The sequence below is a fragment of the Ciconia boyciana genome, chromosome 2, assembly GCF_034638445.1.
Source record: "Ciconia boyciana chromosome 2, ASM3463844v1, whole genome shotgun sequence".
Taxonomy (NCBI): domain Eukaryota; kingdom Metazoa; phylum Chordata; class Aves; order Ciconiiformes; family Ciconiidae; genus Ciconia; species Ciconia boyciana.
In genome coordinates this window covers 141,296,947-141,324,039 of record NC_132935.1, presented here as the reverse complement: position 1 = coordinate 141,324,039, position 27,093 = coordinate 141,296,947, and the positions used below count along the sequence as shown (strand labels likewise).

General features: G+C 45.4%; 2 protein-coding genes across 4 annotated transcripts in view; one reads left to right on the top strand and one right to left on the bottom strand.

Moving 5' to 3' along the window:
- PPP1R9A (protein phosphatase 1 regulatory subunit 9A) overlaps positions 1–6,805 on the top strand; it is a 152,757-nt gene extending 145,952 nt beyond the window's left edge. For both annotated transcript variants that reach the window (XM_072854244.1, XM_072854245.1), the window contains exon 19: positions 156–6,805. In XM_072854244.1, coding sequence (XP_072710345.1) covers positions 156–368 — 213 coding nt within the window. In that variant the 3' untranslated portion in view covers positions 369–6,805. The remainder of the gene's footprint in view (positions 1–155) is intronic.
- LOC140648369 (serum paraoxonase/arylesterase 2) lies at positions 6,788–26,630 on the bottom strand. Of its 2 annotated transcripts, none has more exons than XM_072854246.1 (10): positions 26,473–26,630; positions 22,189–22,259; positions 17,311–17,366; positions 16,195–16,360; positions 14,911–15,037; positions 13,907–14,107; positions 13,169–13,250; positions 12,508–12,636; positions 11,394–11,562; positions 6,788–7,043 (listed from the first exon to the last, which is right to left on the bottom strand). In XM_072854246.1, the coding sequence occupies exons 1-9, from the start codon at positions 26,544–26,546 to the stop codon at positions 11,404–11,406; spliced, it is 1,065 nt and encodes a 354-aa protein (XP_072710347.1). In that variant the 5' UTR covers positions 26,547–26,630; the 3' UTR covers positions 6,788–7,043; positions 11,394–11,403. The 2 variants fall into 2 exon arrangements, with proteins under 2 accessions (XP_072710347.1, XP_072710348.1); XM_072854247.1 differs by lacking the exon at positions 6,788–7,043 and adding an exon at positions 7,122–11,067.
- Positions 26,631–27,093: the final 463 nt, after the last annotated feature.

Genomic DNA, 27,093 nt, shown 5'->3' with positions numbered 1-27,093 from the left:
ACTTACACATCAGTAATGTATCTGGGTCTGTCTCAAATTTGCTTAGTTGTTATAGTCTTCTATCTAAGAAGAGTTACTAGAATATGAAAAAAATTGTGATAGATTAAACTGTATGAAATTATTTTTCTTCTTTAATTTTGTTATCCCCACCTCAGGCTCTTGGTATGACATCTTCCCAGGACAGAGAAATCATTAAAAAAAAACTAAAGGAAATGAAAGCATCCTTGGAGAAGGCTCGCAAAGCTCAAGAGAAAATGGAAAAGCAAAGGGAAAAGCTTCGGAAGAAGGAACAAGAGCAACTGCAGAGGAAATCGAAGAAAACAGACAAGTCTTCATCAGATGCAACAGAGGGCACTAATGAGCAGTGATAAGCAGAAGTGCTGCTGCTGTGTCAGGAAAGTGGAGGCACTTCAAGGGAAGAGAAACTCATATCCACTCTGGTGCCCCTTCAGCTTTCTTGTATTCATTACACAAGAGTGTGTACAGAGAAACGGGGCTATACATAGAATGACTAGGGAAATTTATATTGTGTAGTTTTATTTTCCCGCATATCCAGTTCACGCTCGTTGCTGTTGCCATGTGAAACAACCCCAGCCCCTCGGTTTGTTTTGTTGTTGTTGACAGCTAACAGATTTCATATTTGTGTGGCGGTGTTTCCTTCCAAACTACTCTTCTCTATTGAGCTCTATGTGTTTGGTCACTTCAGTAACCAGCATGATGCCGAGGAGCATGGTCCACTGCTTCACCTCTTCTGAATAGGATGGCCAGTCAAAACGATCGGTGAACGTTTCTTCAGCTGGAGTTGTGCTCTGTCTGATAAGAGTTGACTTAACTTTCTAACTGGAAGTTCAGCTTCTTTACAGTGTTTGGATACTCAGTTCTGTCTACTGGAGTAAGTTTCATCTTGTGCCAGTACCTTGAAGTGACACTGCTCTGGAAACACAACTGTTCAGTGACTTCTTATTATACACTGGAAATAAAGACAGGAGAGCCGATATTCCCCCTGGGTAAAAGACAGGAGGTGAAACTTTCTGTTAACTGTACAATAGTTAATCCAGGAAGGAGGCAAAGCCTTAAATGATTATGTGGGTTTACACAGAAATCTGAGGATAACATTTATCCTTTCGATATCTGAGCAAGGATGAGTTTCTAATTAGAGCACAGCATATAGATCTGTATAAATTTCATTGTGCTCCCAGTGTGTAGGCAACTTTCTTATAGCACACTCCGCTTTCTTTTTCATGTGTTTTGAACAGAAAACTGGGCTTATTTTGTTTTGGGGGGAGGGGGGGGAGTCCAAGAGAAACACCACATCTTCGGATTCATTCTCCAGTAAGCATTGGGAGAATAAGCTTTGTGCTGTGCTGTTATGAAGCTGTTGTTGGAAACGATTATCAAACTTGAGTCTGCTGAAGATTTTCAGTTTTTACAGAAGTGCACTTTAAGAAGAGGAAGATGAGGGATTCTGGTTAAAACTAAATTCAGTACATTGCTGTTAAGATCAATGCTGCCATGGAGGTGACAGTTACTAAATCCAAAGCTGCCATATATTAACTGTTTTGATTGATGTGTTTAAAGAATTATCCCACCAAAACCTGAAGTTTTGGGCATAGGCTGTAGAATGTTTTTATGGCTTAGCAGTGGTCGTATTACATCCTTCAGAGATTTCTGTTTTCCTGGTATATGAGGCCATCGGCGAAGCTTGCTGGGTAGTTTTGACTATGACAGAAGCAGCGTATAGCTTGCACTGCATGGTGTTACTGCCTCTGAAGAACAGTATTAAAATACACAGTATTTCTTCAAAAGAATGGGCAGACAACAGGCAAATATCCACAATGAGAAGCTAGAGGTATTAGCGTACTGCTTTATAGTCAAAGCTAACTATGTAGCAGCATTTATAGTTGAGAAACATTGCTTCCCTTTCATGCATCCTGGAAGTTGCAGTCTTCATCTAGGCATGCCAACACATAAATTGTTTAAGATGTTGATGCAAAGTTAGAATCTTGAACTTAAAAATTTGCCAGCCTAAAAAATGCAAATACTGAATTATTTTTAAGAAAACGTTTGTTTTAGTTTGGCTTGGCTTCTCTTCTGCTCTGTGCTTTATGGCATTCAGATTTGTGTCTGTAAAGTTCTCTGAAACTCAGATTTGAAACAGTTGGGGTGCAATGTTTATAGTCAAATTTCTTTTGATCCTAATAATTTCTTTGACATGTAAAATGGTCTGTAAACTGAGAGAGCCTAGTTCATTTAAAATTAATACACAACAAATCTACTTAGCAGTAGCTTTATTTTTCCTTCCAAATCCAATTTCTACAAGTTTCTGATGTATATTTTGTTCAGATCTAAAAACGAAATTGCTGTAAAAGATACTTCCTGATATTTCTAAAGGCTTGTGATATTTTTCTTGAGATAGACCACCAGCAAAAAAACACACCTGCTAACAAGAATTCCACATTGCAGTGAATCTTTTTGCACTCTTTGTAGGAGAAAAATTATACAAATGTTTAACAGCCTCATAAAACTAGCATTCTGTTATTTTAGGAGGTTATCAATTTATATTTGAGTAAGAGGAGTTATCTGGAAAAAACTGGAAATTTAATATTTTAAATACAATGTTGATAAATGCATTCGATGATGATTTTCTTTTTAAATTATGTTTACATTGTAGTAATGTTGAAGTGGTTGTATATAGTAATCTAAGGTGGTGTCCCTGTTTTATGTTCTTTGTTTTCTTAGAAACCTGAGCAGACTGCTTGGCATTATACATTGAGTTTTCATTCTTGCTGCTTAGAACAGTGCCTAGTTAATCTCTTCGTAAATCAGATTCTTATTCTGCAGAATAACTAATTTGACTTAAGTCCTTTAAGTATTCAGGGGGAGTTTGTTGCTTTGTGGTAATGTTGTTTTGTTATTCTTGGACTAAAAAAACTCAACAAAAACCTAACTTTAAAAAAACCTAGTAGGTTAAATTTAAAATAAAACCATTAAATGCATTTTGATCAACACATGAAAACTAAGCAAACCAAGCAATGTCAAGAGTTTTGCTCTTCTTTCTGTGATAAAAGAGATTTATGTGGTTCCTTTTATTAAGTATGGTAACTCATTGTTGGGACGTGCGGAAATGTCACTGGATAACAGATGTAGAGTACAGTTTGAAACTTTTGTTACTGTTCTATAGGACCTTTAAAGTTGTGTTGCATTTTTCCCCTTGTATTCTGTAATGACATATATGAAACAAAAGATACGGATGTCTCATCGTTCTTAACTTAAACTTCCTGTAAACCAATGCTAAGTCAGACTAATGTGGGGTTTTGATGTAATAAGAAGAAACAAATATTCCATGCTAAATGACTGGAAAGACTTTCTCTTTTGGCTCACCTGCAAAGGGAACTGTCGCCTACTTTTGCGTATTTATTTGTGGAGCTAAAGCAATTTTGAGTATGCTGGCTTGCCTGGCCGCCTTTAAACTGCTGTGCAGGCAGTGTGGTGTTTCCATGCCTCTAGCCGTACGTCTGTGTCATCTTTACACCTAGGTGACCACAGCAGGCTGGTGAAGTTAACTTCTCCCTGGTTACAATGGTAGGCCAGTTCTGTGAACTCTAGTTCTGCTCATTGCTGCGGTATTGCCAGGTTGTGAATATATCGAGCCTCTGAAAGGGTGAAGAAAGGAGAGCTAGCAAAAAATGGAACTCTGAAAAATAGAAAATAAAAGATACAACACTGCAGGTTACTTTAGTCCTAAAAAGTCTGGTGTTTATACTGAGATTGTGGAGAGAGTGGTGGTCCTTGCTCTGTCCAGATCAGCCAAACATACTGACATTACTCGCTTCCAGCTCATATTTTCCCATGTGGTGGGGTGCTGCACCCATGCGACTTCTGTGTTAAAACTCCCAATTCGGTTTCAGTCTGCCCGGGCAGATCAGGACCAGGGCGTGAGGAAGGAGCCAGACCTGTTCATTGCAATGCACCAAGTATTGCCCACTGCTGTTTGCATTTCACCCACCACTCTGAGCAGGTCTGGTGGGGGTCACTGTAAGTGGAGCCTGTTCTAGATCATAGGTTAGAATTGCACGGTGGAACAGAAGCCAGTAATAAAAAGCTGAACAGAGTTAGGTGATGGTTGTATCTCAGTGTATACAAATACTTTTGCATTTTTTTAACTTTTTAAATTTTTTTGCAAAGGCATCTATTGTGCCATGACTCCAGTCTGCTGCAGGGATACCACAAGAATTGAGGTTTTACTAGAATTACTGAGCAGCTTTCATCTGAAGCCTGCCAGTCCTCAGCTCCCATTGACATTCAGAGGTGCTTGACACTGAGCATCGGGGTTCCTCATACTCCATTGCTTCCATCAAAGCCTCCTGTCCTCCTGAGCTGCTCCACCTTCACCTCCTGGCTCACGGGCTGGTGAGTGAGAGGTAGGCAACATTGTGTGATTTTTGAGAATGAATTGTGTTCCACTTTTAAGTCGGAGAAAGAAGTGCCACCCTTGTTAATAGTGCAGAATCCAGTTCTACAGTAGGAAGGAAGAGGATCATCATGTAGTTGAGTATGGCCAAGAAGTACCGTTCCAGGTACTAACACAGCACTGAAAATCAAAAGGAAAGGTTTGCACAGATTCGGCTGTAGTTCTTTACAGCATCTGCACTGCAGTCTGTACTGTTTCTCGGTGCTGCAATTTAGGGGAGGTTTGCAAGAATTAAGTCTTGTGTTGATTTCTTAGCCGTGTGTTTACAGAGAGAAAATACTGTCAAACCAAAAGTAAAACCTGATCTTGCTCATTTTAGGTGTGGCCTCATCCCCTGCAGTATCATCAAACTAAGTGATAGAGGGGCTGGACCCTTTTAATAGCACTTCCCTCATTCTGTGTTCTCCCTCACTTGAAAACCTCAGGAAAACTATGTCATGGTCCAAAATACTGAAAAAACAGACGTTTGAAAAAAGCAGCACGTATTTAATTAAGTTGTAAGTCTTTAACAGTCGAAATGGACAGAGTGCACAGAGCAGTTCGGTGGTTTTGGTTTAGTTTTGTTAAATTAGTGATTGAAAATAATGAAATCAATTAGTCTTTCTAGAAATGTTTAAGTGATTTGTTGCTTGATTCCCTCTTTAAATAAATATGTATGGTATTGTGTGTGTGCATACATATGTACACACATGGATATTCATACAGATTTAGACTGCAGCAGCAGCAGCAGTTAGCGCATAGGTAGCTGTGCGTTACAGGGCTGCAGGCCCCGGGGCTGTCTGCGAGCTCGGAGGGGCAAAGTGCCGCCCCTTGGTCTCACCAGCCTGCTCACCCCTGTCTGTGCTGGTAGCTTTGCTCACTCGTTTCTTGTGGGGTTTTATGTATTTTGCAGATCAGAAGATTGTAAAGTTTTGTTAAAACCATATACAGAATGGTCCTCTGCAGGTCCTTCTGCACGTTGTCCTCAGGTTGGCTTTTTGGGGTGGGAGGTTGGCAGGACTGATTTATTGGAGTGTCAGTATTCTAGGAAGGAAATCCTTTTTTATATTTTTAAACCTAACTTTGATTTCTATTGGAGCGCTTTCAGCAGCTCATTGTTGAGCAGGATTATGAGTGACATCTGAGGTGACTTACCCACTCACCACAGCGGAGCATGGGTCATCTGCAGATTGCCCAGTCCCTTTTGTTAACCTCCCGTATGGATTTTACTGTACTTCTTCCACCTGTAAAACTGATTTTTCAAAGCTGCGACACCTTAGTCATGACACCAAGCCCTCCAATCCCTCATTATAAAATGAGCTTTCTGTTACTAACCAGCAGTACTAACTGGTACTTTTGCTTTCGGCATTAAGTAATGATTTAAAAAATGCACATCTTACTGGAAGGTTTGGCGGTAGTGCCTTGAGCTGCCTGTTTCTTTGGGAAGTTTGGACTGTGTTAAGAACGAGCCATGAGGTTTGTGAAACCTGGTCTGCTGAGTTAGGCAGGTTTCTTCTTCCAGGGCGGGGAGAGGTGGGGAGGGCTCGCAGCTCATGAGGTCGGGTCCAACCTGCATAACCTGGGAGCCTGAGCCTCCTGCCGGGTTTTCAGTGGGAGCTTTGTCACCGACTCCAGTGGAAGCGGGTTCGGGCCCTGGTGCAGAAGCATCTGACGGAAAGGGGGATCCCAGGGCACCAGATGTAAGGACTACCCAGCCCATTTGGAAGTGGGGAGCGCACAGTGAACCTCTTCTGACTCTATACTTGCCCATGCACATTTACTGTCTGAACAACTGCTTTCGTATTTTCCAGTCATGTTGCAATGATAACTCACTGGCCACTGACAAGTGTTGGACATACTGCTAGAAAACCAGGCAGCTAAAAGACTAAAACGCACTGTGCTCACTGTAAAAATTGGCTTCTTACATTGTTTCTTTTTATATGGTTGAAGAGGTGGTTGCGCTTCAGATTTTTTCCTTTTTCTTTCCTTTTTTTAAAGAGGTCAAATGTATATGAAGTGCATGTTATCCTGAACTTTTTGTTTGTACATCTTGGTGTCTGATCATCTGCATGAAAGACACAGTATTGCCATGTCTGAGCTTGTTCTCTTGTGCTTGGTTGATATGAACTTCTCTAGATTGTTGAGTTTTCCCCAAAATAACTTTGGTTAATATTTAGTTATTGGGAGACATCAAAACAAAACATCATGGTGGCCCTTTCTTTTCTTACAGTTTAAATACAAACAACAAAGCCTTGTGGTTTAAAGTTAATTTGTTAGTGTAAATAAATTTCTTGCCAATGAGTATTATTGTTGTTAGACAACGAATGCAATAAAATGAGAAATCCTGAATCTTTATTAGAATTTGTATCGAGTCCTCACTTTCCTGCCCCTTTGTTGGTCATTCCAGAAGAAATAAGAAATGGTGAGCACGACTGGACAGCTGTTGCTGCAGGGGCCAGACGGGGGCGGGGGACATGGGCCTTGCCCTGCTTGTTCTTTCCTTCCTTCTGCTCAGTGCCGAAGATTATTTCAATCCCAGCTCTTGGCCAAATTGTCATGATTCACAGGCCTTCAGGTGGATCTCGTTTACAATCTGTAATTATGTAAAAAGAAGTAAAAAAAAAAAAAAAGTAAGAGAATGGCCTTTTTTCTTCATATGCAGATGAAATGTAACGTGCAGTCTTTTGCTGCAGGTTGATGTAAAAATGGGCTGCCTTCATGCTGATGCTGGTCCATGTTTGTCTGTTTGGTATATAAAAACATTTTACCGTTTTACACTCAAGTGTAGGTTAGTTATAATGGGCATTGTATATGTTCAAAGTACAGCAGTGCTGCTGAACATGTTTAATACGTCTTTATTTATTTGATTTTAATAAAGCATTAAATTAGGGAAAAGCGGAGGGCACAGACAGTCCAATTTGTGTAGTCATTTCAGTGGATTTACATCTGGCAGAATCTAGGCCAAATACTCTGCACTTAATCTGTCTAACGCAGTCTCTGTTTCCCAGCGGCTGAATCATAAAACTTACTTTCCACTAATATGGCCATCACCTGCAAGAAGATAGAAGAATCCTCAGTCCATAAAATTATTATCTTAATTAGAATAGGTATATAAAGAGGCTGTAAGTCCACGACTGACATGTAAAATGTGCCTGCTCAGCAGCTTCCTAAGCCTGGAGCCATCTATACGTATGTCCTTGTTGTTCGTGCAAGTTGTCTCAGATACCTGCAGTTTGGTTTCTGAAATGCCCAGAACTGCTCCAGACTCTACAGCTTGTAAAAGGTGATGGGTTATGCCCTCCTCCAGCTTGCAAGCCCAGATTTTCCCTGTGCAGGTTACCTTGTAATTGGGAGGCCAGGCTTGAGGTGCATCTTCCTCCACTGCTGTTTCTGCACTGAGGCTGCCAGTGAGTTTTATCAAGTGGTGATTTCATGCTGAGGGGTAGAAGCTGCACCCCGGCATTGCTTTTGCTGCAAAACGTGTGCTTGCTGTCTCTGTCCTGCCCTGCCCAGCACCACTCGAATGCACGGTGGCCCAGCTTCAATTCCCACCTCCGCACTGCGAGGCTGGGACGCCCTTAGAGGAGGCTGGCAACGGGCTTCCAACCCTCCTTGCCTCAGGTTAAAAGTCAAAATTTAACTATTAGTAATAGCAGGTACTAAGTCCTACCTACGATCTCTCTCCTCTCAAATGCTTTAGGAAAAGATAAGGCCCGTTGCTTGCGCATGCTTCTGTCTGTGGGCAGACTGCTGGGAAAACCTTCAGTACAGGAACAGTTCAAAAAAGAGAAAAAAAAAAAGCCAGTGACGAGTGAACACGTTCTTTATTTTCTGAAAGGCCAAAACCAACAAAAAAGTAGAAGTTTGACAACATCCAACAACATGTAGATTTGCTCATTTGAAGATGTTCTAAGCTACTGGAAAATGTGAAATTAATGTTTGGATGGGTTACTTCTACCACTGCTGAGGGAGATGCTGGCTGTTACGCTTCTACAACGAGAGAGTAAATCCAGGACCGGCAGAGTGACCGGTTGGTATTTCGGCTGTGTTACTGCACTGCTGCAAAACGCTAACTCTTTAGAAGATGGCACTTAATTCACTTGAGAACAAATAGTGGCACAAGCCTAAAATAATTATTTTAAAATGCTAGTGGAGGACGTTGATGGCTAATCACAAGTTAATAGCCCAACCTCAGCTTATTGTGAGAACTTCCTTCACAGCAGTTTTTTCTGCTTGGGCTTTGGGAACAACGTCTGTTCCTCAGGGCTGAAAATGGATTACAAGTTCCTGTAGGAAAGCACACCACTTCCCAGGGAAGCTGAAAATGTCCTGCAGGGAGAGAAGTTGCTAAGGAAGGAGCGGCAAAGCCAGTTACGGTAAATTACATTCTCAAGTGCTTGGTGCAGTCAGCTGATGCCAAGGGCCAGTCCAGCAAAGGGAGGAGACAAAAGCCGACCTCCTTCAGGGCTGGCTCTGCTCGGTGGAAGGGCTGTCTGCATGCCGTGGTTAGCAAGACTTGAAACCATGATCCGAACAGATGAGTCTCTGTCACCAAAGCCTTCATAGGCAGATGGTAAACCCTGGGCAGAGCTCAAGTCCCCAGATCAACTGTGGGCATTATGGAGAGGAGCTATGAACAGTTTGTGCACAGACCTGCTAATGCAGGGCCGTGCCCAAGAGACCAGGTCAGCTAGCCGCGTGGTTAACCCTGAACCTCAAGTCTCCCCCTCTAGGCATCGCTAGACCCCTGCAGCTCGGGCTATTTGTGTACAAAACATCACAAATACCAGCGACCGCTATTGCTACACAGGGGTGAAAGGGTTGTCTGGCACGGCAGCAGTGGGAAGCTGCCGGCATCGGGAAGGGCGCAGTGACCAAGCTGACATGCCGCTGGCTCAGCTCTGAAACCTCGCACAGCTTCTTGCGCCCAGGGATGTGCCTTACACTGCAGTGCCTGTGCCAGCGAGCCGGCGGCAGCACGGGACCTCGGGGTGGAGCAGACACTCTCCAGGGACAGGAGGTGACATGGCAAGACCTGCAGCCCACTGCAGCTGTGCAGAGGAAGGGGGACGGTACCGTCCCTCACGTACAGCAACGCAGCCCCAGCCACGAGCCCTGGCACCGACTCCTTGCTCTGGTTAGAGCTCTCCCTTTCCCTCGGAGAAGCCGTAACTCCTTTATACCAGTGGATGAAAGCCATTAGGCTTGTTTGTTTGTGTAGAAAGGAGAGGCCAAGAGGTGTCAGCACACACATTTGCTGTTCAGGGCCACTGCTCACCCAAACCTCAGCCCGCAGTAATGCCTCCTCTCAGCCAGAACGGCAAAACCCAGAGACAGATGAAGGTTTGCACATACTCTGGCTCCTGTCTCAGTGTTCGGGCTGCTACAGAGCAGGTTATTTGCTCTATCTTGGAGGCAGAAGTGCTCCTGTGTTTTCAAAGTACTGGACTTTCCATGTACTCTCCAGATTAGAGGGGACCGTGGGTGGTGGTGAAGCAGATTGCAGGAGGGAACAGCAAAGCCAGAATAGCAATTAGCACCCAGGGACCGGCTCTTTCTCTTCCTGAGCTTGTGCTTCCCGAGCAGCCTGCCTTTTTTTCTCCACGCAGTGGTGGAGGAGCAGCAGCGAGGAAATGCTACGGCATCAGCTGAAGGATGCAGAGGGGATGGTGGCCTCCGGGCAGGTCTGTCTGGTGACGCCATTCGGAGGGACGGCCAAGCTGCGGAGACGTGCCAGCGCAGGCAGGCGCAGGCAGGCGCAGGCAGCCCCACGGCAGCCCTGGCAGGGAGCCGCCACCGCCAACACCGAGCCCTTACCTGATGCCAGCATCTCTCACAAAACCCAAGCGGAGATCAGAGGTGGGAACTCGGCAGGGGGCAAAAGAGCAGCAGGAGGTGCTCTGTGAGGAAGGCCATCTATACTAATGAAAGAAGAGCTCGCTCCATGGGCAGGAAGCCAAGTGGTGGCTCAAACAGGGGCTTCTGCCAGACCAGCGTTTTGCTGTGCACACTGGAAAGCACAAACTGATTTCCAGCTTCAAAGGACACTCAAGTCAGTTTATTGCAAGTGATTGCTAACTAACACCATTCTAAAAACACCAGCTGATGGAAACCTGGATAGGTCTTTTAGTAGTGCACAACGGGAATCGGCTCCATACAGACTGGAAGTTAAACACAGAACACGCGTGACCAGTAGTCACTGTGGCAAAGTGCCTAGAAATGCTCCCTTTGCTGTAACAGACAATGTTAACTGCTAATGCGCTTTTCACTGAAGGTGCTCGGGAGTTGTTTCCCTACTCTTAAGAAAAAAAGGCTTTTTAAAACTCCCTTTGGAAGACTCAGTAAGAAACTACTCCAAAGGGATGCCCTCCTCTTTTCTCAGTAGGATTAAGACAAATTCATGAAACTGAAGTAATGTTAGGAAATGGCTTAAAGGGGGAAGAGGGAACAAATGAGACTGAAATAACATTTATTCTCCTTCCAGTTATTTCAGAAAGCCAACGGGAAGGTTCGGAAGAAGAACCCTTAGCACAGTCCCTGGGAAAGCCCAGGGGTTGGTGACAAGAAAGCACACCACACTGGTAGTTAGCAATTGTCATTTACAAAATCAGTTTTCTCTGGAGAAAAAAAAAACAGAAATTGAGTCACAACAGATAATCAATGTCTGACAGTTTAGTCTTTTGTAATGTGAATTTGAACTTCAAGGTTACCCTTTGTTACTGACACGGGGTCCTCCCCATTACACAAATAAACTAATTTCTCACCTTCAATTCCATTTCCTTTACTATTGTGTAAAACTCTCATTTTGGAGAGGAAGGCTAAAATACATTTCCATGACTCTAGTTAACCTTTATTGGAACAGTCTTGTTGTTAGCAAAGCTAGCAGAAACTAAGTAAGTGAGCTCCCAAGGAATTAAATCCTTTCCACTGCAGCAGATCTTACCCGCGACGAGCTATAGCTCACAGTAGAGAGCTCTGTGGAAGACTGTGCCGATGAGCAGTTTTCCCTCGTAGACGGATGCCACCGAGCTTCCCTGCAGCACAGAGCCGCTGTCGGCATAGACGCGCGTCACGACAGGCTCCTCCGAGAGGATGTTCTGGATGCGCAGGACCTGCCGGAGGAGGGGGATACGTCTGCTGAAACGGCCGCGGGTGAAAATCCTCCGTGGATGGAGGGAACATCGGTATGTTAACTTAAACAGATTAGTTAGGTTGATCAGCTGCTGATAACTGCAACCAAGTGATTCCTGTGATAGGGCCACAATTTCTGCTTCAGTGAAGCACGGTTCATGAAGACTGATTTTTTTTTAAGTGGGTATGCAACAGAGACTCCACCTCAGTAAGTAAGGCAGTCATCCCCAGTGTTAGGCATTTGCACAGTTTTTTCCAGCCTACGAGTTACTTAATACTTATTTTCATACTTTTTCCAGAGTAAACTGCCTAGTATCATAAATCTACTGCTACCCAACATGATAAATTTGAAAAGTGTCTTAGGGGAAGCTTCAGACAAAGCTGAAATCAAATGGCCACCAACCAGCCCCCTGCACTTGCGGCTGCTAGCGTGCCGATGCCAGTACCTCAATGATTTCAGAAGGAAAGAAGAATTACAGTGTCACCTACTGATGAACCACACTTGCACAGATAAATCATTCCAGTGTGAACATTTCTGGTCGTGCTTTGCACTCAGTCAATTATTTTTTGTTTGGCAAAGAGGTGCTGGCGTGGTAATTAACACGGTTCATCAAAATCTGACTGCGCAGCCACAGCTGCACAGAAAGCAGCCTGAGGAGCCCAGAATGACTGAGCTACTGGGTGGAAATTACTCAGTTGTCTCCTAAGGATCTGAATAGGTATTTGTTAGTGAGTATACGCTGTTCAGGCTTTCCACTTGAGAGCAGAAGCTATAAGCTGGAAGCCAGTTCGGTCTTTGCTTTCACAAAGGCTGGCCAGGCTCTTCTCTATGTAATGCAGAGTTAAGTTATACCAGGGCGATCTGAACAGAGCAACTTTCTGGCACAGACACAGCCAAGAGACCAGTGACGTCTCCCAAAAGGCACCTCAGAGGCAGGCAGATTTTCAGCATCATTGTAGAACAGCTTCATCCCATTGGGATGACATCCTATCCACACGTCTCCAGTGTGAGGGTCAACAGACAAGTTGTCAACCAGAGTGTCCAGCTGCAGCGTCTATCCATCACAAAGGAAAAAGAAGAAAAAGAGAGAAGTTAAAGCAATCGGAAGTCCTGGAAGCAAACTATAACACAATCAATAGACTTGTCCAAGACTGTCATCTGACATAACTTAGACTGATTTTTTAAAAAGTATTTTCTCCCCAGTGCTGCTTTTCTTTTCCCCCAGTATGCTTCATCCCCTCCTCTGTGCATGAGAAACCCCCTTGCTGCTCTGAGCTTCCCCCATCAGCTGCATTCACACCTACGCTCGTCTTGATTACTTCAGTGCGTTGGGGACGGACCCCCGCTGGCGGAGGCAGACTTCCACTGCGGCTCTACAGCACGCCCGAGGATCCCTCTCTGGTTGCTGGTCTGAGGATGGAAGACCTGAAGCTCTGTAACAGGGCACGCAGCACCTCTGCAAACCCACGGCAGGAGCCATCCAGACCAGAACTTCACGCGTAATCAGGTTGAAATCTCAAGCGTTCATGGGGACTAATCTGTCCAAAATTCATATATACCTCTTTTTTGGAACAGCAGCACCTTACCTTCACATGGGTTAAATTCCAGTTAGCGTGTTTTTCCATAACATGGACATTATGATCAAATATATCTGCAACATAGATGTACCTTCAAAAGAAAGCACCTCTTAGCAATGTGTATGAGTAAGCAGACACCAAAACCAGTCAGTTCCTCCTGTGCAAGCCCAGCTCTTCCCGTGGGGAACGCCAGCTCACAGTTCTCACACAGCAATAGACATTGCAAGCAGGCCACAGGGCACTGAATTGAAGCCAACCTGCTGAGACGCTAATGTAGCTTCACGCTGTGCCCGTTCTCCCATTACGACACTGAAGGAGGCCCTGGACTGTGAGATCCACAAATATGCTTTTTTTTAAGATCACCTTGTCTACACCACAGGACTGGTTAATTCAGTCATACAGACTTTAAGACTGTAGAGCATACCCCACTTGCAGAAATCCTGCTCTGTTAATCCTTGCAAGCAATATACACAAACTTCTGTATCGGCTGGTTAAAATGCAGCAACCTTTGATCTTATTGCATATAAACTACCATGCAAAGCAGCAGCAAAGATTGCCTCAAGATAAAGACCAAGACACATGACTTCTGCTCTACAAACCCTCCGTATCGCTTACACTGTACAGGTGGCACCTTGCCTTACATGAGCCAGTTTAGACACTTGACCACAGAGGTACCGCATGTACAAATTAGGATTTCGGGATTCTTTTGTGTGATCAAACAAAAATCTAAGGCAAGGAGAAACTTACTTTCTGTCAGGTGAAATGTTAATTCCATTGGCTGAATAAAACCCAGCTGCTACTTCTTTAACTTCTTTTGGACTGCAGTAAACAACGTTTGACCAAGTTAAACCTAAGAACATCTCCAAGAACATCAAGATGAAGTCAGAGAAGTAGTGGTCATTGGTAGCGTAGAAGCTGTCTGGTCCCATAGCTACTATATCATTCACACTAAAAAAATAAAGAGAGAGGGAGAAAGATAAATAAAAGAATGAAATGAGAGGTATGAAGGAGCATTGTAGGACTGCCCAGAATCCAGCCAGGACATGGTCATCCCATAGACATGAAGGGGCTGCAATTACAGAAGGTACTTCAGATAGACACTGATTTATTTAGAGGCTTTTTACCTCTATTTTCTTTTACATGAGCCAGGACTGTGCAGTGCTGAGACCTGAACAGGACCATAAGGCATCAGCTAGAGATCTGGCTACCTGTCCATAAGTCCATGGAAATTTTTCTCTCTTTTGATTACATTCAACTTGAACCCAGAGAACAGGTAGGAGTTGTAACAACTTTATCTATCAGGCTCTGTTTATCTTACAATCATTTTGCAGTAGGACAGACCAAGAAAATTTTGCATGCAACAAAAAAAAAAGAAAAAGCTAAAAGTATGTTTATTTTTACAGTGTAGCAAATTCAGAATAATAGAATATCTGAAGATTCATATCTGCAATGATCGGAGAGTGGGTTACGTGAGAGGAGAAATGGATGCCAAGCTAATTCACTGGCGTCAATCACAGCAGCGCTTAAGACTGATTTAGTGATACAACTATTACAAATCTCATTTACAGAAGAGATTGGAGAAACACAGTTTTTGATTACACAGATAAGAAGTAATCAATAAGAGAAACAGGAAAGCTGGTTAAAGAGAAAAAATCTCATATGAATAATACCCTAAAACCAAAATCATCCTACTCTGGATTTTAGCAAAGTGGCCTGTTCTTCTGGGGAAAGACAGTATTTGGCTCCAATACCTTGTCAGAAGGTCGTGTCGAATGGTTTTCAGGTGTACAAGAGAATTGTCATCTTCTACAAATTTAAACAGTTCTACTGTGCTCTTCTGATGGGGATGGTTCACAACAAAGAGGTACACGGTGTTGTCTTAAAAAAAGAAATGGAAACAGCTGAATTCTCTGCAACAGTTTGCGTGGCTGAGCACCCACAGCTCTGAAGCAGCTTCTAGTACAGAGCACATGTTGGGTTTGGTGCATTTGTTTCATGGCTCTTCAGAGACAGAAGGACAAGTACCAAAGTAATGCAGGATGCCACTGCAACTGGATCCAGATCTCCACCTACTCTTCTCCCGGGCTCGCTCTACAGGGAACTGCTGTGTAAACTACATTTTTGTTATTTCTGACAAGGAAGAAAGAAATCATGGCTTCACCCTTGTGCCCAAGCCACTGGGTTTTGCAATCTGACACACTACAGTGACTGGTTGAGTGAAATAGCCACAGTCAGCTGTGAAGGAGGGCTTGTAGTCCAGCCAGTTCGGGCTCTTTGGTTTATTTACCATATCCCCTGAGAAAGCCGAAGGAGCATCCTTCTCCTGTACTGTGTAAGGCTGTGGTCCTTCTGCCCAGCCCTTCTGGTGAGACCCTGAATTAGCCACCACCGACTTCTCCACCACCTTCCCTTAAAGGGTGACTGTATGGGAACGCAGGTCAAGCTGCACCAGTGGTTCTCTTTCTCTTAATATTTGCAGACTTCTAATTGCCCTGCTAAAATCCCCAGTGAAAGGAGAGGAAGGAGAGCATGAAGGGTATTTTACTGGTAGTCAGAGCCTGCCATAGGAGAACATGTCTTGGAGAGGAGAACATGGCTTGGTCACAGAGTCCAGAGATTTTGGTAATTTACAGAGATTTGATAATTTACTGTTTAGCCACAGAAGTCTCCATTCTGGTCACTACTAGTCGGTGAAGCATGTGTCTCCTCAAAACCCTTGACCCCAGGGTGACACAGATGTAAATTGGTACAATAAACTTTGTGTGGTTTTCAACTCCTCAAATTTTTCCCATGCTTTCTTTCCTTTCAATAAGTAGGACATCTTTTTGTCTCAGACAGCCTGAGATTATGTGCAAAGGTGTTTGGTTTAGCAGCTGACATTTAGAAAAGAGCCCAACAAAGATAAAAAGCCCGAAAACCTTTTTCTCTCCCAGCAAGTGCAGGCCATTGGGGATGCAAAGCAAGGCTGCAAGGGGTTTCTGTTTGTGCTCTTTAGGCTGAGATTTGCCACCACCTCGAGTTAAAGATCTCTTTACCTGTGTCTACATAGGTGCTGATTCCATGAGGGTTAAACAATGCCAGATCAAACCCTCGGCTGATTCTCAGTTCCACTGCTCTGGGATTGTCTTCATTCAAATCCATCAAAAATATTTCACCTGGCTTGTCTGGTGCAAGGCTCTTTATTCCTGGATATTTCAACCCCTGTAAAATCAAAACATAAGAAAATCATTCCCGGATAAAAGGCAAAGGGAAGCATCACAGGGCTGAAAACTCTGGAGCCTTGTTCGGGCTTGCAAGCCCACGTCAAGATGTCCCTCTGCTTCAGCCCGCCGTGCCACAAGGGAGGTAGAGGGACCGGCTCTGCTCTCCCTGGCGAGCCCTTAATCGCCGTGCAGAGGGAGCGAGCCGCGTGGAGGGCACGAGGAGCCGTGCCCACGGCACCAGCTACCACCCGGGCAGTGGCACCACTGCCACCCGCTGCAGCCACCACCCGGGTGGGTGCGCCCCGTATGTCAAACCGCTCCGCGAACAGACACGCTGGGGAGACAAACTGGAAGTACGGCACCACCGAATGCGTCCCATGTGGTAAAGCCACGGGGAACTGCAGCAGTGCGGCAGATCACAAGTTCTGGCATGAATTTTGCAATGTTATCATTCCCTGGGTGTCCCTGGAGCACGTAGATGAAAACATCAGCATTTGTTTTAGAAAATAATCACTAGCCATCCTGATGGCAAAGAAAAGCTTGAAAACCTGTGTCCTAAAGACTAAAAAAAAATCAGGAACAACAAAATCAACACACAAAATCTGATTGTTTTTAAAGGTAGGGAATTAACATGCTGTCTTAACAGGGGAGAGGTTTGACATTTCAACATTTCAAGGAAACAGCATGAAAGAAATTCCAGGTTATGTGGGCAGATAAGCCAGTGCAATAGGATACATGTGTCAGAGCCTCCACCACCACTTCAGTGTCAAGAAGTGCACTTGCTCAAGCAGAAGGAAATACTGGCTAAGCCGACACAAGTCTGGGCCATTCCTACGGAGCCAGCCAGCCTTGTAGAAAAAAAGAGTCCATCCTGCAATTTTCACCCATGGCTTCTGTGGAGAAGGAAGCAGGCAAGCCCTGGCATGGGGAGGGGGCATGGGCACTTACGGAGCTGATGAAAGCCAGTCCATTGGGAAGTATGTCAATGTCATCTGAACCAGTTTCTGCAAGACAGAGATAAACAGGTTTTTTCAGACGACATTAAATATTTCCCATCGAAAACCTCCTTTTTAGTACAAGTCCAGCTCTCATGAATGTCGCTGTCTGATACGACTGCACAAGCGATGAAGTTCAGCAGAAAAGTTCTCATCACATTAAAAGTGGTAGCAGCAGGCAGCAGCACGCCAGGTTAGGAAATAGTACGGGACTTCACCTCTTCCTGGGGGCCTAGGGGTGCCCCCACGGTGGCCGGGCCATCTCCTGCCCAGCTCCGTGTGCCCCGGGGCAGCGTGGGATGGATCCCCCACTTTTGACGATAGTGTTCTGCAGCAAGCAATTAGTGCAGATGACGAGATTTTCAGGGCAGGACCGTACCCATCGCTCGGCCCGCACGCTTGCATAAGGCAGCTCTGGGAATTGCACACGCTAATTCCCCTGGTTGAGCTGGGACACTTCACTAAGATGCATTGCCAAATATTTAGTTAAAGCTCTCAAGTGACAGAGAACCTACGATATCTTTAACAGCTAAGGGCTTTAATAGTTAGACCACACTTTTAACTGCAGGTAATCATTTCCAATATTACCAGTTCCTGTAGTTCCTGTAGTATTCTTCCCTGCTAGGAAAATAATAAAATAAAATAAAATAAAATAAAATAAAATAAAATAAAATAAAATAAAATAAAATCCTTTTAGTAAGAACACTAGAGCAATTTTAGGCTTTGATCAAGCACTCCCCATTGAGCTTCTAGTCCGATGCTGAAGCACATTTGCCATCCCACATTTTCACCGCTCCCCTGAGAAGCCTCCCCTCTCTTCTCCAAATCACCAGCACAAACAGCATTCCCCACAAGCCACTTCCCAGACGATGGCTGGATTAAACCCACCTGGGAGCATTTGCTTAAAGGAGGAAATTGTTCTGCAGGTTTTCTTTAACAGAACCACCAACACAAACATTTTCCACCCAGCTTGTCCCATCTACTCTGCACCCGCTGCTGCTTGGCCATAGACCACGCGTGTGACCTTATGTGGGTCACACCATCCCTGGCGCCTTGGCACCTCCTCACGAGGAAGCACCTGCAAATTCGAGCTGGCTTTATTCTTTGTTTTTATGTAACTCCTATTTATCCTGGCACTAATTCGGCCAGGCTGTAATTTATCCTGGGGCCGCCAAACAGCCCTTGTGGGGAGGAACCAGATCCCCAAATTCACCCGTCCAGGCAAGTTCCTCCGCAGCTCAGCCCAGGGGAGATGCGGTGGCATGACTTCTCCCAGAGGGACAGGGGACAGGGCCAGCTCCTCCTCAGCCTCAGCAAGCCCCTGCTCCACCCATTACACTAACAAGCAGAGTATCCCTGCCTGCTGAAGAGCAAAAGGTCTGAAGATGCATTTTGGGGGGGGGCAGCCCGTTATCCCACCTCCTGGGTTTTGCTTTTGAATTTTGACTGGGCTCAGGCAGAAGGCAGACATCTGTACTGATGTGCCCAGAGACATTTAGAGCCTGCGTTTTCCAACTAAAATTTTGAATTTGTTTTTTTTCAGCTCGGCTCACACCCTGGTTTAAGCAACAAGATCCTTTTCTTTGCCCCAGCTCTTGGTCTCTCCAAGTCTGGGTTTGTTTATAAGATGGGGTTAGCAGCGATTCCCCACTTCCCAGGATTTCTGCAAAGATAACAACATAAATAAATGCGGAGAGGCTCAATTACCATGGTAAAGTGAGTTGGACAGACAGCTTTTACTGGCAGAGCATGCTGGTGAGTAAATAAACAGAGATATAATCATTTATCGCTACTGAATTAGTGAGGCTGCCAAGCAGAAAGATGAGCAGGCTAATTGGGAGCAGACAATTAAAAGGTACAAGTTTCTGGTGGAAGGAGCGTAATGAGAGCCCTGCACCCAACTACTTTGAAAGAAACTGCAAAGCACGTTTTGGCCACTTCTCAGCCAGGTCCTGGTATGTGTGGAAGAGAGTGAGCACCGCTGGAAGAGCAGCGAAATGCTGATTCAGCACGATCCTGCTGAGCAGGCACTGCCGAGGCGGCGAGGAGGGGATGGGGACGCACAGCTGGATGCAGGGAAGCTCCCGGGCTCTCCTGTGGGCCCTGATTTGGGAGGGCTCTGGGCTGCTGTCGCAGGTGCTATATGGGACAGGAGAGTTAGGAACTGATTTATTTGGTATCAATTACCTGCACTAATTGCTTATAATGCACTAATACTAACTACACTAATGCACTAATACTAACTACTAATACTAACTACTGCACTAATACTAACTACAATTGCTTAATTGTATCACCGAGCCCAGCTTGTCCATGGGATTATCTGCATAAATAGCGTTTTAAAAAAAAATTAAAGATAACGAGAAAAATTACTGTTACCCTAAAAACATTTTTTTGTTGTTCTTTATTTTATCTTAATATGATGTATTCCATAGATGCATCCAACAAAAAAACCCACCTGGATTTCATGTCCAAAAGCAAGTGACTATTTATTTCACCTGTAACCCATGAATTGTTCCAGGATGCAAGTATTTCTAGCAATTTCTATAGTAGCTTCTTGAACTTCAGGAATTAGTTCAGGACATGTGGTTAGTTTATTATAAACCAATAACATGAGTAGACACTCAGATAATTCAGAAGATACTGTTTATTCGAAAAATATAGCCTTTCCTACATATCTGTGAATGAGGTTTAGGACAAGCTGCAGTTTTTTATTGGTTTGTTCAATGTTTGCATCTGCGCTTACATTGCACAATATTTGAAAAGCAGAACAGATCAAAGTCTTTAAAAACCGAGAGAGACACAGAAAGGATGAAATTGTGCAGGAAGAAAAGGGTCCACTAGCGAATTTTTCCATTTACTCTGGGTTTGCTTCCGTTACTATGGATGCATCGCTTTTAACGTCATTACAATAGACGGTACCAGACGTCTGTTCTTCTATGTATAGAATGGATGGTTCAGAGCTGATCCAGCTCACTACCTATGTCCCACTTAAGAGGTCAGAAGGACTGGTTTAAAGACTAAAATAAAGACAGCCTGTTTATTCAACTTTACCATAGCATTTTAAAGGAAAAAGGCCCAGGAGGACCACGATGTCCATGTAGAAAGATATCCTTACACAAAGTCACCCACAGGAGCAACCTTACAGATCTGAGTACAGCAAACCCCCTGGTCTGAATAGTGCTACCTAGGCAGCATCTAGATGTTGGGGCTCCCTGGTCTCCCTGAGTAATATAACCCCCCCAGTCATATTAAATGAATTTTGGAAGACATGTGCGTGAACATGCCAACTTTTAAGTTTGCACAAATCCTTTGTTATTTCTCTTTCTGCCACATTGGACCTGCTGAATTAAATTTTGGCATTTTAATTTTCCAAAGAGCAGCAAACGCCAGAGCAAAGGCAAGGCAAGGTGCAGAGCTCCATGTGAAGGGACAGTGTTACAGGAGCACAGCGAGAAGCAGAAACGAAGCTCTGTACATTGATCTGCCGCTGCCTCTGGGCAGAGCTGGGTTCTAAGAAGTCACCTAATCTCCATGTAAATGTCAGGCACCAAAAATGAGATATCGTTCAGAAATTAAACACAACTGTATTTGCGATTTCCAGCTTTCCTTCTTTCCTCAACAGCAATCATGTTGCAAAAAGTCTTGTAAAGATTACAACAGTGATATGCTTGAAAGAATTACTCAGAAATCATTTTTATATGAATCGCCATCAACAAGCGTTATTCAGAGTCTTGTATGAGTAAACTACAGCTCAATCTAGAAGACGTGGAAAGTTTTTTCAAATGCAATTTCTTCTGCACATAACCTCAGGCAAAGGAACTCTGCACACGCTCATTCATGGCAATAATTTGACTTTACAAAGATGTTTGATTCCTGACACAAGGAAGAAGCAATATTTATGAAATCAACACAGTGATTCAGCAGGCTCAAAGGCAAGGCTCTTAAAACTCATCCAATGACTTTTTACACATGCAAAATCCAGGCAAATTTCAACAGAATTCAAGTCATTTAAAAAATACTAAGGAGGAGAAAACCCCCAGCCATTAAGCCTGTATTAAGTTTAAAAATTATAATCTAGGGGAAAGGGAGACACAAAAAAGCGATCAGTTTTAAAGCTATCCATTTTATGCTCTGGTTATCCTAACAGCAGAGAAAAAACCAGACAGACATATTGCCATGTGCTAAACACATGACCCAAAGTACAAAGTCAACATTTCAGCCACTCTGTTAAACCTCTTCGCAAACCAGACTAAGATGACAAATATGACCCCTTGCTCTTTAAAACCACACCGCTGAATTGCGCAACTGCACCCAGCTCCTGCCCGCTGTTCGCCCAGCGCGGTACCAGCCCGCTCCTAAATGTCCGCAAAATGAGGCACTAAGGCGGGCGATCCTGGCTGGCATTTAGCAGCCGCTCCTTCGCCACGCGTCTGTGGCCTTCTCCCAAAGCTTCCACCCTTGCAGCATGTCCTGTCTTCAGGATGTCACCAGCCGACAGCCACCCTCAAGAGCCAGCACACTAAAGAGCCATCTAAAAGCCAAAGAATTTCCTAAGTGGCTGAGCAAAGGAGAAGTGTTTGCAAGGTACTCATTTTCAAGAAAAGGAACAGAAACATTAAATACCAAAGGCAAAAAGTATTACACCAAACTAGGTAGTTTTTCAGTGTAATTTTCTTCCTGCGGCTTCCCCCTACCTCAAAGTCCAAGTAACAAATGAAAGTCAAATTAGCACTTTGTTTTCAAGATCAGGCTTGGAAGCTGGCTTTAAGAAGCAGTTTCAAAATAAGGCTGGACAAAAGCAATGCACTCAGTTATTTTGAGCACGTACCGATCCCTTTAATGAGCCGGCAGTTCGGGAGGGTTACCGGGGCTATTTCCCGTGAAGCATTGAGTCTGTTCCTGCAAGGGGAAAAAGAGGGGTTAACAGCACACAGCCAGTTTTAAAACAGGTAACATTCCTAGCGTAGCTTTATCTTAGTTTTACTGTCTGCCATATCGCAGCAACAAATTAGCTGTAAAATACTGAATAAGCAAAACCCAGAACTGACAACAGCAGTTGCTCCAAATCACTGTGATGGTTACACACGTCCAGGGATTAAGTGATTCTCCTACACTGAGTGTCTTCAGGAACCTGACTTTGTTCATGAGCTTCAGGAACAAGCTTTCATGACCCACCACAGCTCAAACGACAAAATAACATAGCCACACTTTCTTCAGGTTTCAGCCACCTAAATAGAATAGCACTCTGCAGTTAGGACCAGCATTTCAGATGAGGAGAGGGCGACCTTCTACCCCAAGCCACTGGCCATTTTTGGTGACCAGGCCACCAGTGGTTGCACTTTCTTCATTTCTTAGTCCACGTTCAAAAATAGCAATAGTGTTGTCGCAAGGCAGGACTACCCATTTCCTAACAACAGGTAGGTCTTGGTAGTATGATTTTCATCAATTACCTTGTCCCTTCTTCTTCTCTCCTGGTACCCACCCAGAGCATTATCCTTCAGGAGTGCTTATTTCATTCCTGAATACCCACAAAATTCGATCTGTGGCTCATGCTTCACTGGACAAGCAGATACAGACAGGTACCTACACAGGTTCCTATTTCTCCATCTCCTCCATTCCAAGTTGTCTACAAATCTATATGAAAGGCACCTCATTACCAGGACTGCTGTGTTTGACCATGGTGGTCTGCAGTGCCATAAGCAAATATGTTGCATTTCTATGCAAAAATGTCAAGGTAGTGTACGAGAATATTTCTTTCTTTTTCTTTTTTTTCCCAAAAGAAAGCTTTTAAACTAACGTAGTTACTCCTTTGCATGCCTATCATACACACATGTTGAGGCTGTACTTGCTCCAACCACAGGAACTTCTGAATGCAAAGATCCCATAGCAAAACCTAGCTATGTTTATGTTATAGTTTTAGGCATAAACTAAACAGCGGTATCAGTCTGTGGTATGAAAAATATGCAGTACAGCTGAGCACTGTATGGTATGTCAGTCCTGCATTTTTTTTAATCACTTAATTATGAATTCTAAATTGCTTCAATGCTGTATCATTGACACAGGTTGTTAACATAAGGCCAGAAAACAAAGAAGAAAAAAGGGCAGAAAGGGCAGAGGACAGCAAGGGAAAGGAGCCAAGTTAAACTCTCCCATGCCCTCTCCCCCAGCTCAGGAGTCTTGACAGCAAATTCCAGCGGCTCCCAGCCCACAAGCAGCACAGGAGGGATATCAGCTCCCCCCTCGCTCCCCGGCAGCCTGGCACAGCCGAACCCACCGGGCTCCCGAGGCTGGCTCGGGGCGATCATGCCCAAAGTTTGCACTGCGGCCTGCGTAGGGCTTTTCCCGTTCCTATTTGCGTCAGCTTTTCCTGGGCAGACTGCAAGCCACCCCGCACCAAACGCACAGCAGAAACTCAGCCAGCAGCCAACGAGGGGTGATGATATCCCGACAGCATTCCCAGGGAAACACTTCATGGGCTGGAATGAGAGTAATTCAAAAGGACACTGGGCACAAGCCTGCAGCATATATAGAGGCTTTTACAAAATGTGTCAGTTTATCTAGCTCAGACAGCCTTAGCTACTAAGCCAGATGGCCTAGATAACTAACCAGCCTTATTAAAAGCACAGTGGACCTGCAACTGTGGGGGATGCAACGTCAAAAAACACAGGAATTTTGCTACTCGGTGCAACTCCAGTGCACAGCACCTTTCCCACCCGGTTTCTCTTTCCAGTTTCAGTCCTCCACCCCCTGTCTCACTTTGTGGGACACAGACCACAGGCATTCCCTTTCCTTCAGCAGCAGCCTGTTGCATATTCAAAGACCTCTCTCTCTTTCAGTTTTCCTCTTCTCTAGACTAACCAGTCCCAGATCTTTGTTTATTTTTTCCTGACAGGACCTCTTATTTTTGTCTTTGCTCCAAATTTTTTTCAAACTGTCAGCATCTTTCCGGAAGCACGCTCCTGTTTTGAACACAGTATGGAAGCTGAGGACTGTATCAGTACGGAGTGTTATGAAATTATAACATTGTGTGTGTATATATAAATATATATATGAACAATAATATCATATGCATATTGTTCTGAGCAAAATAGTAACAGTATAATTCACATTCAAGTTTTACAAATTAGTTCAGACCTTTCTTCAGAGAAGAATTAGCAATTTAAAATGTCAATAGGGGATTGGTGTAATTTCAGTTGGTAACACACAAGAACTTCACCTGTTTTCTGCTGCACAAACCCTACTCAAGTCCATTTGGTAGATACCAACAGTGTAATAGAAGCATAAACAAACCTGATTTAAGAAGAATTACGTTTGTAAGAGATTTGTAATAATTCTTCAAGCGTTACCTTTTAAGCATTTCAGGGATTCTTGTGTCATACTATCTAGACACAATATACCAGCCTCAGAAGGAACAGCAAAAAGTCTTTGCTGGATTCTTACCTTCTGGGTGGGGGATGCATAACAGTGAGGCCTGGCAAGAGTTACCACTACCCACAGTTTCTCCTCTCAAGGCTGTATAAAATGATTTTAGAGGTCTTTGTTATCTGAAGTTGTGTGTTTCCAAACTCCGCAACTGTCTTAAGACCGCGGCTACACTGCAGCTTGCTGAAAACACAGCACACAGGAAAAACCCAGAGAGAGCTACAGAGACTGGGGGGATCCTGTGTCTGTCAGGAGAGTCTGCTTTACCAGATTCCCAATATTGCATTTGTTCATTTGATTTGGGGGGATGCGGGGTCCCCTGCTCTTCACAGGGCTTTGAAATGGGTCGCCCCACTAAAGCCCGGGAGCGTTTTCCAGCTCCGCCATCCCAGCTTGTGCAACTCCAAGGCAGGAGGCTCCTGCTACCACCGTGGTTATCACTAACGCTTGCGGTGGATTTAGTGCAAGATGCAAACGCATGTATGCGAGGTACCTGGGTCCAGGGAGTACAGCCCTCCTTCTGTAATTAGCTACAATCACTATCTACCCAATGATCAATTAGCTGGATGTCGTTGCTTTGAAGTCAGATATTTGGAGTCTTTCTGGACGTGAGCAAAATTATAATGATGTAGCTGCCTTGCAACACAGTAATTCACCATCACTTTTCTGGCCTGCAACAACCCGTTAGATGTTCAGTAGCTTTCAGGACAGAAGCTGCTGTAATACCAGTGTTCACATTCACACCTCATGATAGGAGGTGTATGATATGGAGCATGATATGGCTGGGTATTTTAGCTCACAGCCAGTGAGATCCCAGCTTATGATCACAGAAGTCTGTGCTCCTTCCGAGGAAACCTCATGTACACAGGGGCTATTGTTATCCAGAGGTCAGCTTCGGCAGAAAATAATGCAAGTTTCTGGCAACCTGATTTCCACTTACTGTTTGGCCAGTCGGCAGGACATGAGGTAAATTCGCAGGTATCGGTTTGGCACATCCCTGTTAACTGCAGCCTCTGCAAAACCAGAGGTACCACCCCCCTGCCCCGGGGCACCCTCTCCCTTTGGCCCCCTCGACCCCAGCATCTTCCTGGGGAGGATTCCACACCCCCCTTCTTACAGTTTCTGCTGGACAAATAAATGCTCCTGAAGTTAGTTTATGCCTGGCGGAGGATGAGAAGAGCACCGCTGAGCACGCCAGTGCCTAGTTTTTCTCTGGGGAAAACCGGTTCCCTTGATAATGATGATGATAGCGACGATGGGGATGACGATGGGGATGATGATGATGATGAACCCTTCCCCTCTGGCCGCAACCCTGCTTGTGCAAGGGCAGCTATTCCCTGCAGTTACGCCCCAGAGAAGGCGCGGAAGTGCCCCACGCTCGGAGCGAGCAGGGGTGCACCCGCCGCCCCCGCCCGGCTCGGCCCCGCGGCGGCCACCGCCTGCCGCCCCCCCCCTGCGGGGCCGGCTCAGCCCCGTCCCGCACCGCCGGCACCGGGGCCCGCGGCTCCGAGACCCCGCAGCCCGTCCCGCCCGAGCTCCCCGGTCCCCCCCGGCTGCCCGCGCCCCCCTTGTCCCCCAGGACGGCGGCGCCGCGCTCGGTACCCCCGGGAGCCGCTCCGCGCCCCGGTCAGCGGCGCCTGCCCGGGCCGTCTGGCGGCCCCGCCCGGCCCGCGGTCGCAGGACGGCTCACCGAAAGGCCAGCAGCCGCTCCGCCGCCAAGGCTGCCGCTATCCCGACGAGAGCCACCGCCAGCAGCTTCCCCATGGCCGCTCCCCGCTCCCCGCTCCGCCGCGTCCCGTCCCGCCCCGCCGCGCCGGCCCGGGCCGCCCCCGGCGCAGGGCGCTGCACGCAGGGCCGGCAGCGCACCCCCCCCAGCGCAGCGGCCCGCCCGCCCGAACCCGCGGCGGAAAACGCGTGACTTTCGCTGCGGACACGGCTCTGTGGACCCGCTGCCCCGGCCGACGAGTTGCGGGCGCGGGGGCGGGGGCAGGGGGGAGAGCGGCAGAAGAAGGAGCCAGAGGCAGTGCCGCTCTGCCTTACAGCACCCCTGTGAAAGGCAAGCGGACAAAGTTCCACATTCTGTTGTAAAAACAAAGAAAACATGTATTGCATAAAAATACGTGTGTTAGACAAAGACCGCATGATGCAGAATGTAGAAGTACTCCAGGTACACCTCTCTACTGAGATATACACGCTAACACATGTGCACTAACACCAGAGTTTCCCCCCAAAATGATGCTTCCGCTCACTGCCGTGCTCGCACCAACAGCTTGCTTCTCCATGCAGGAGAAGGGCGACAGAACCCACCAAG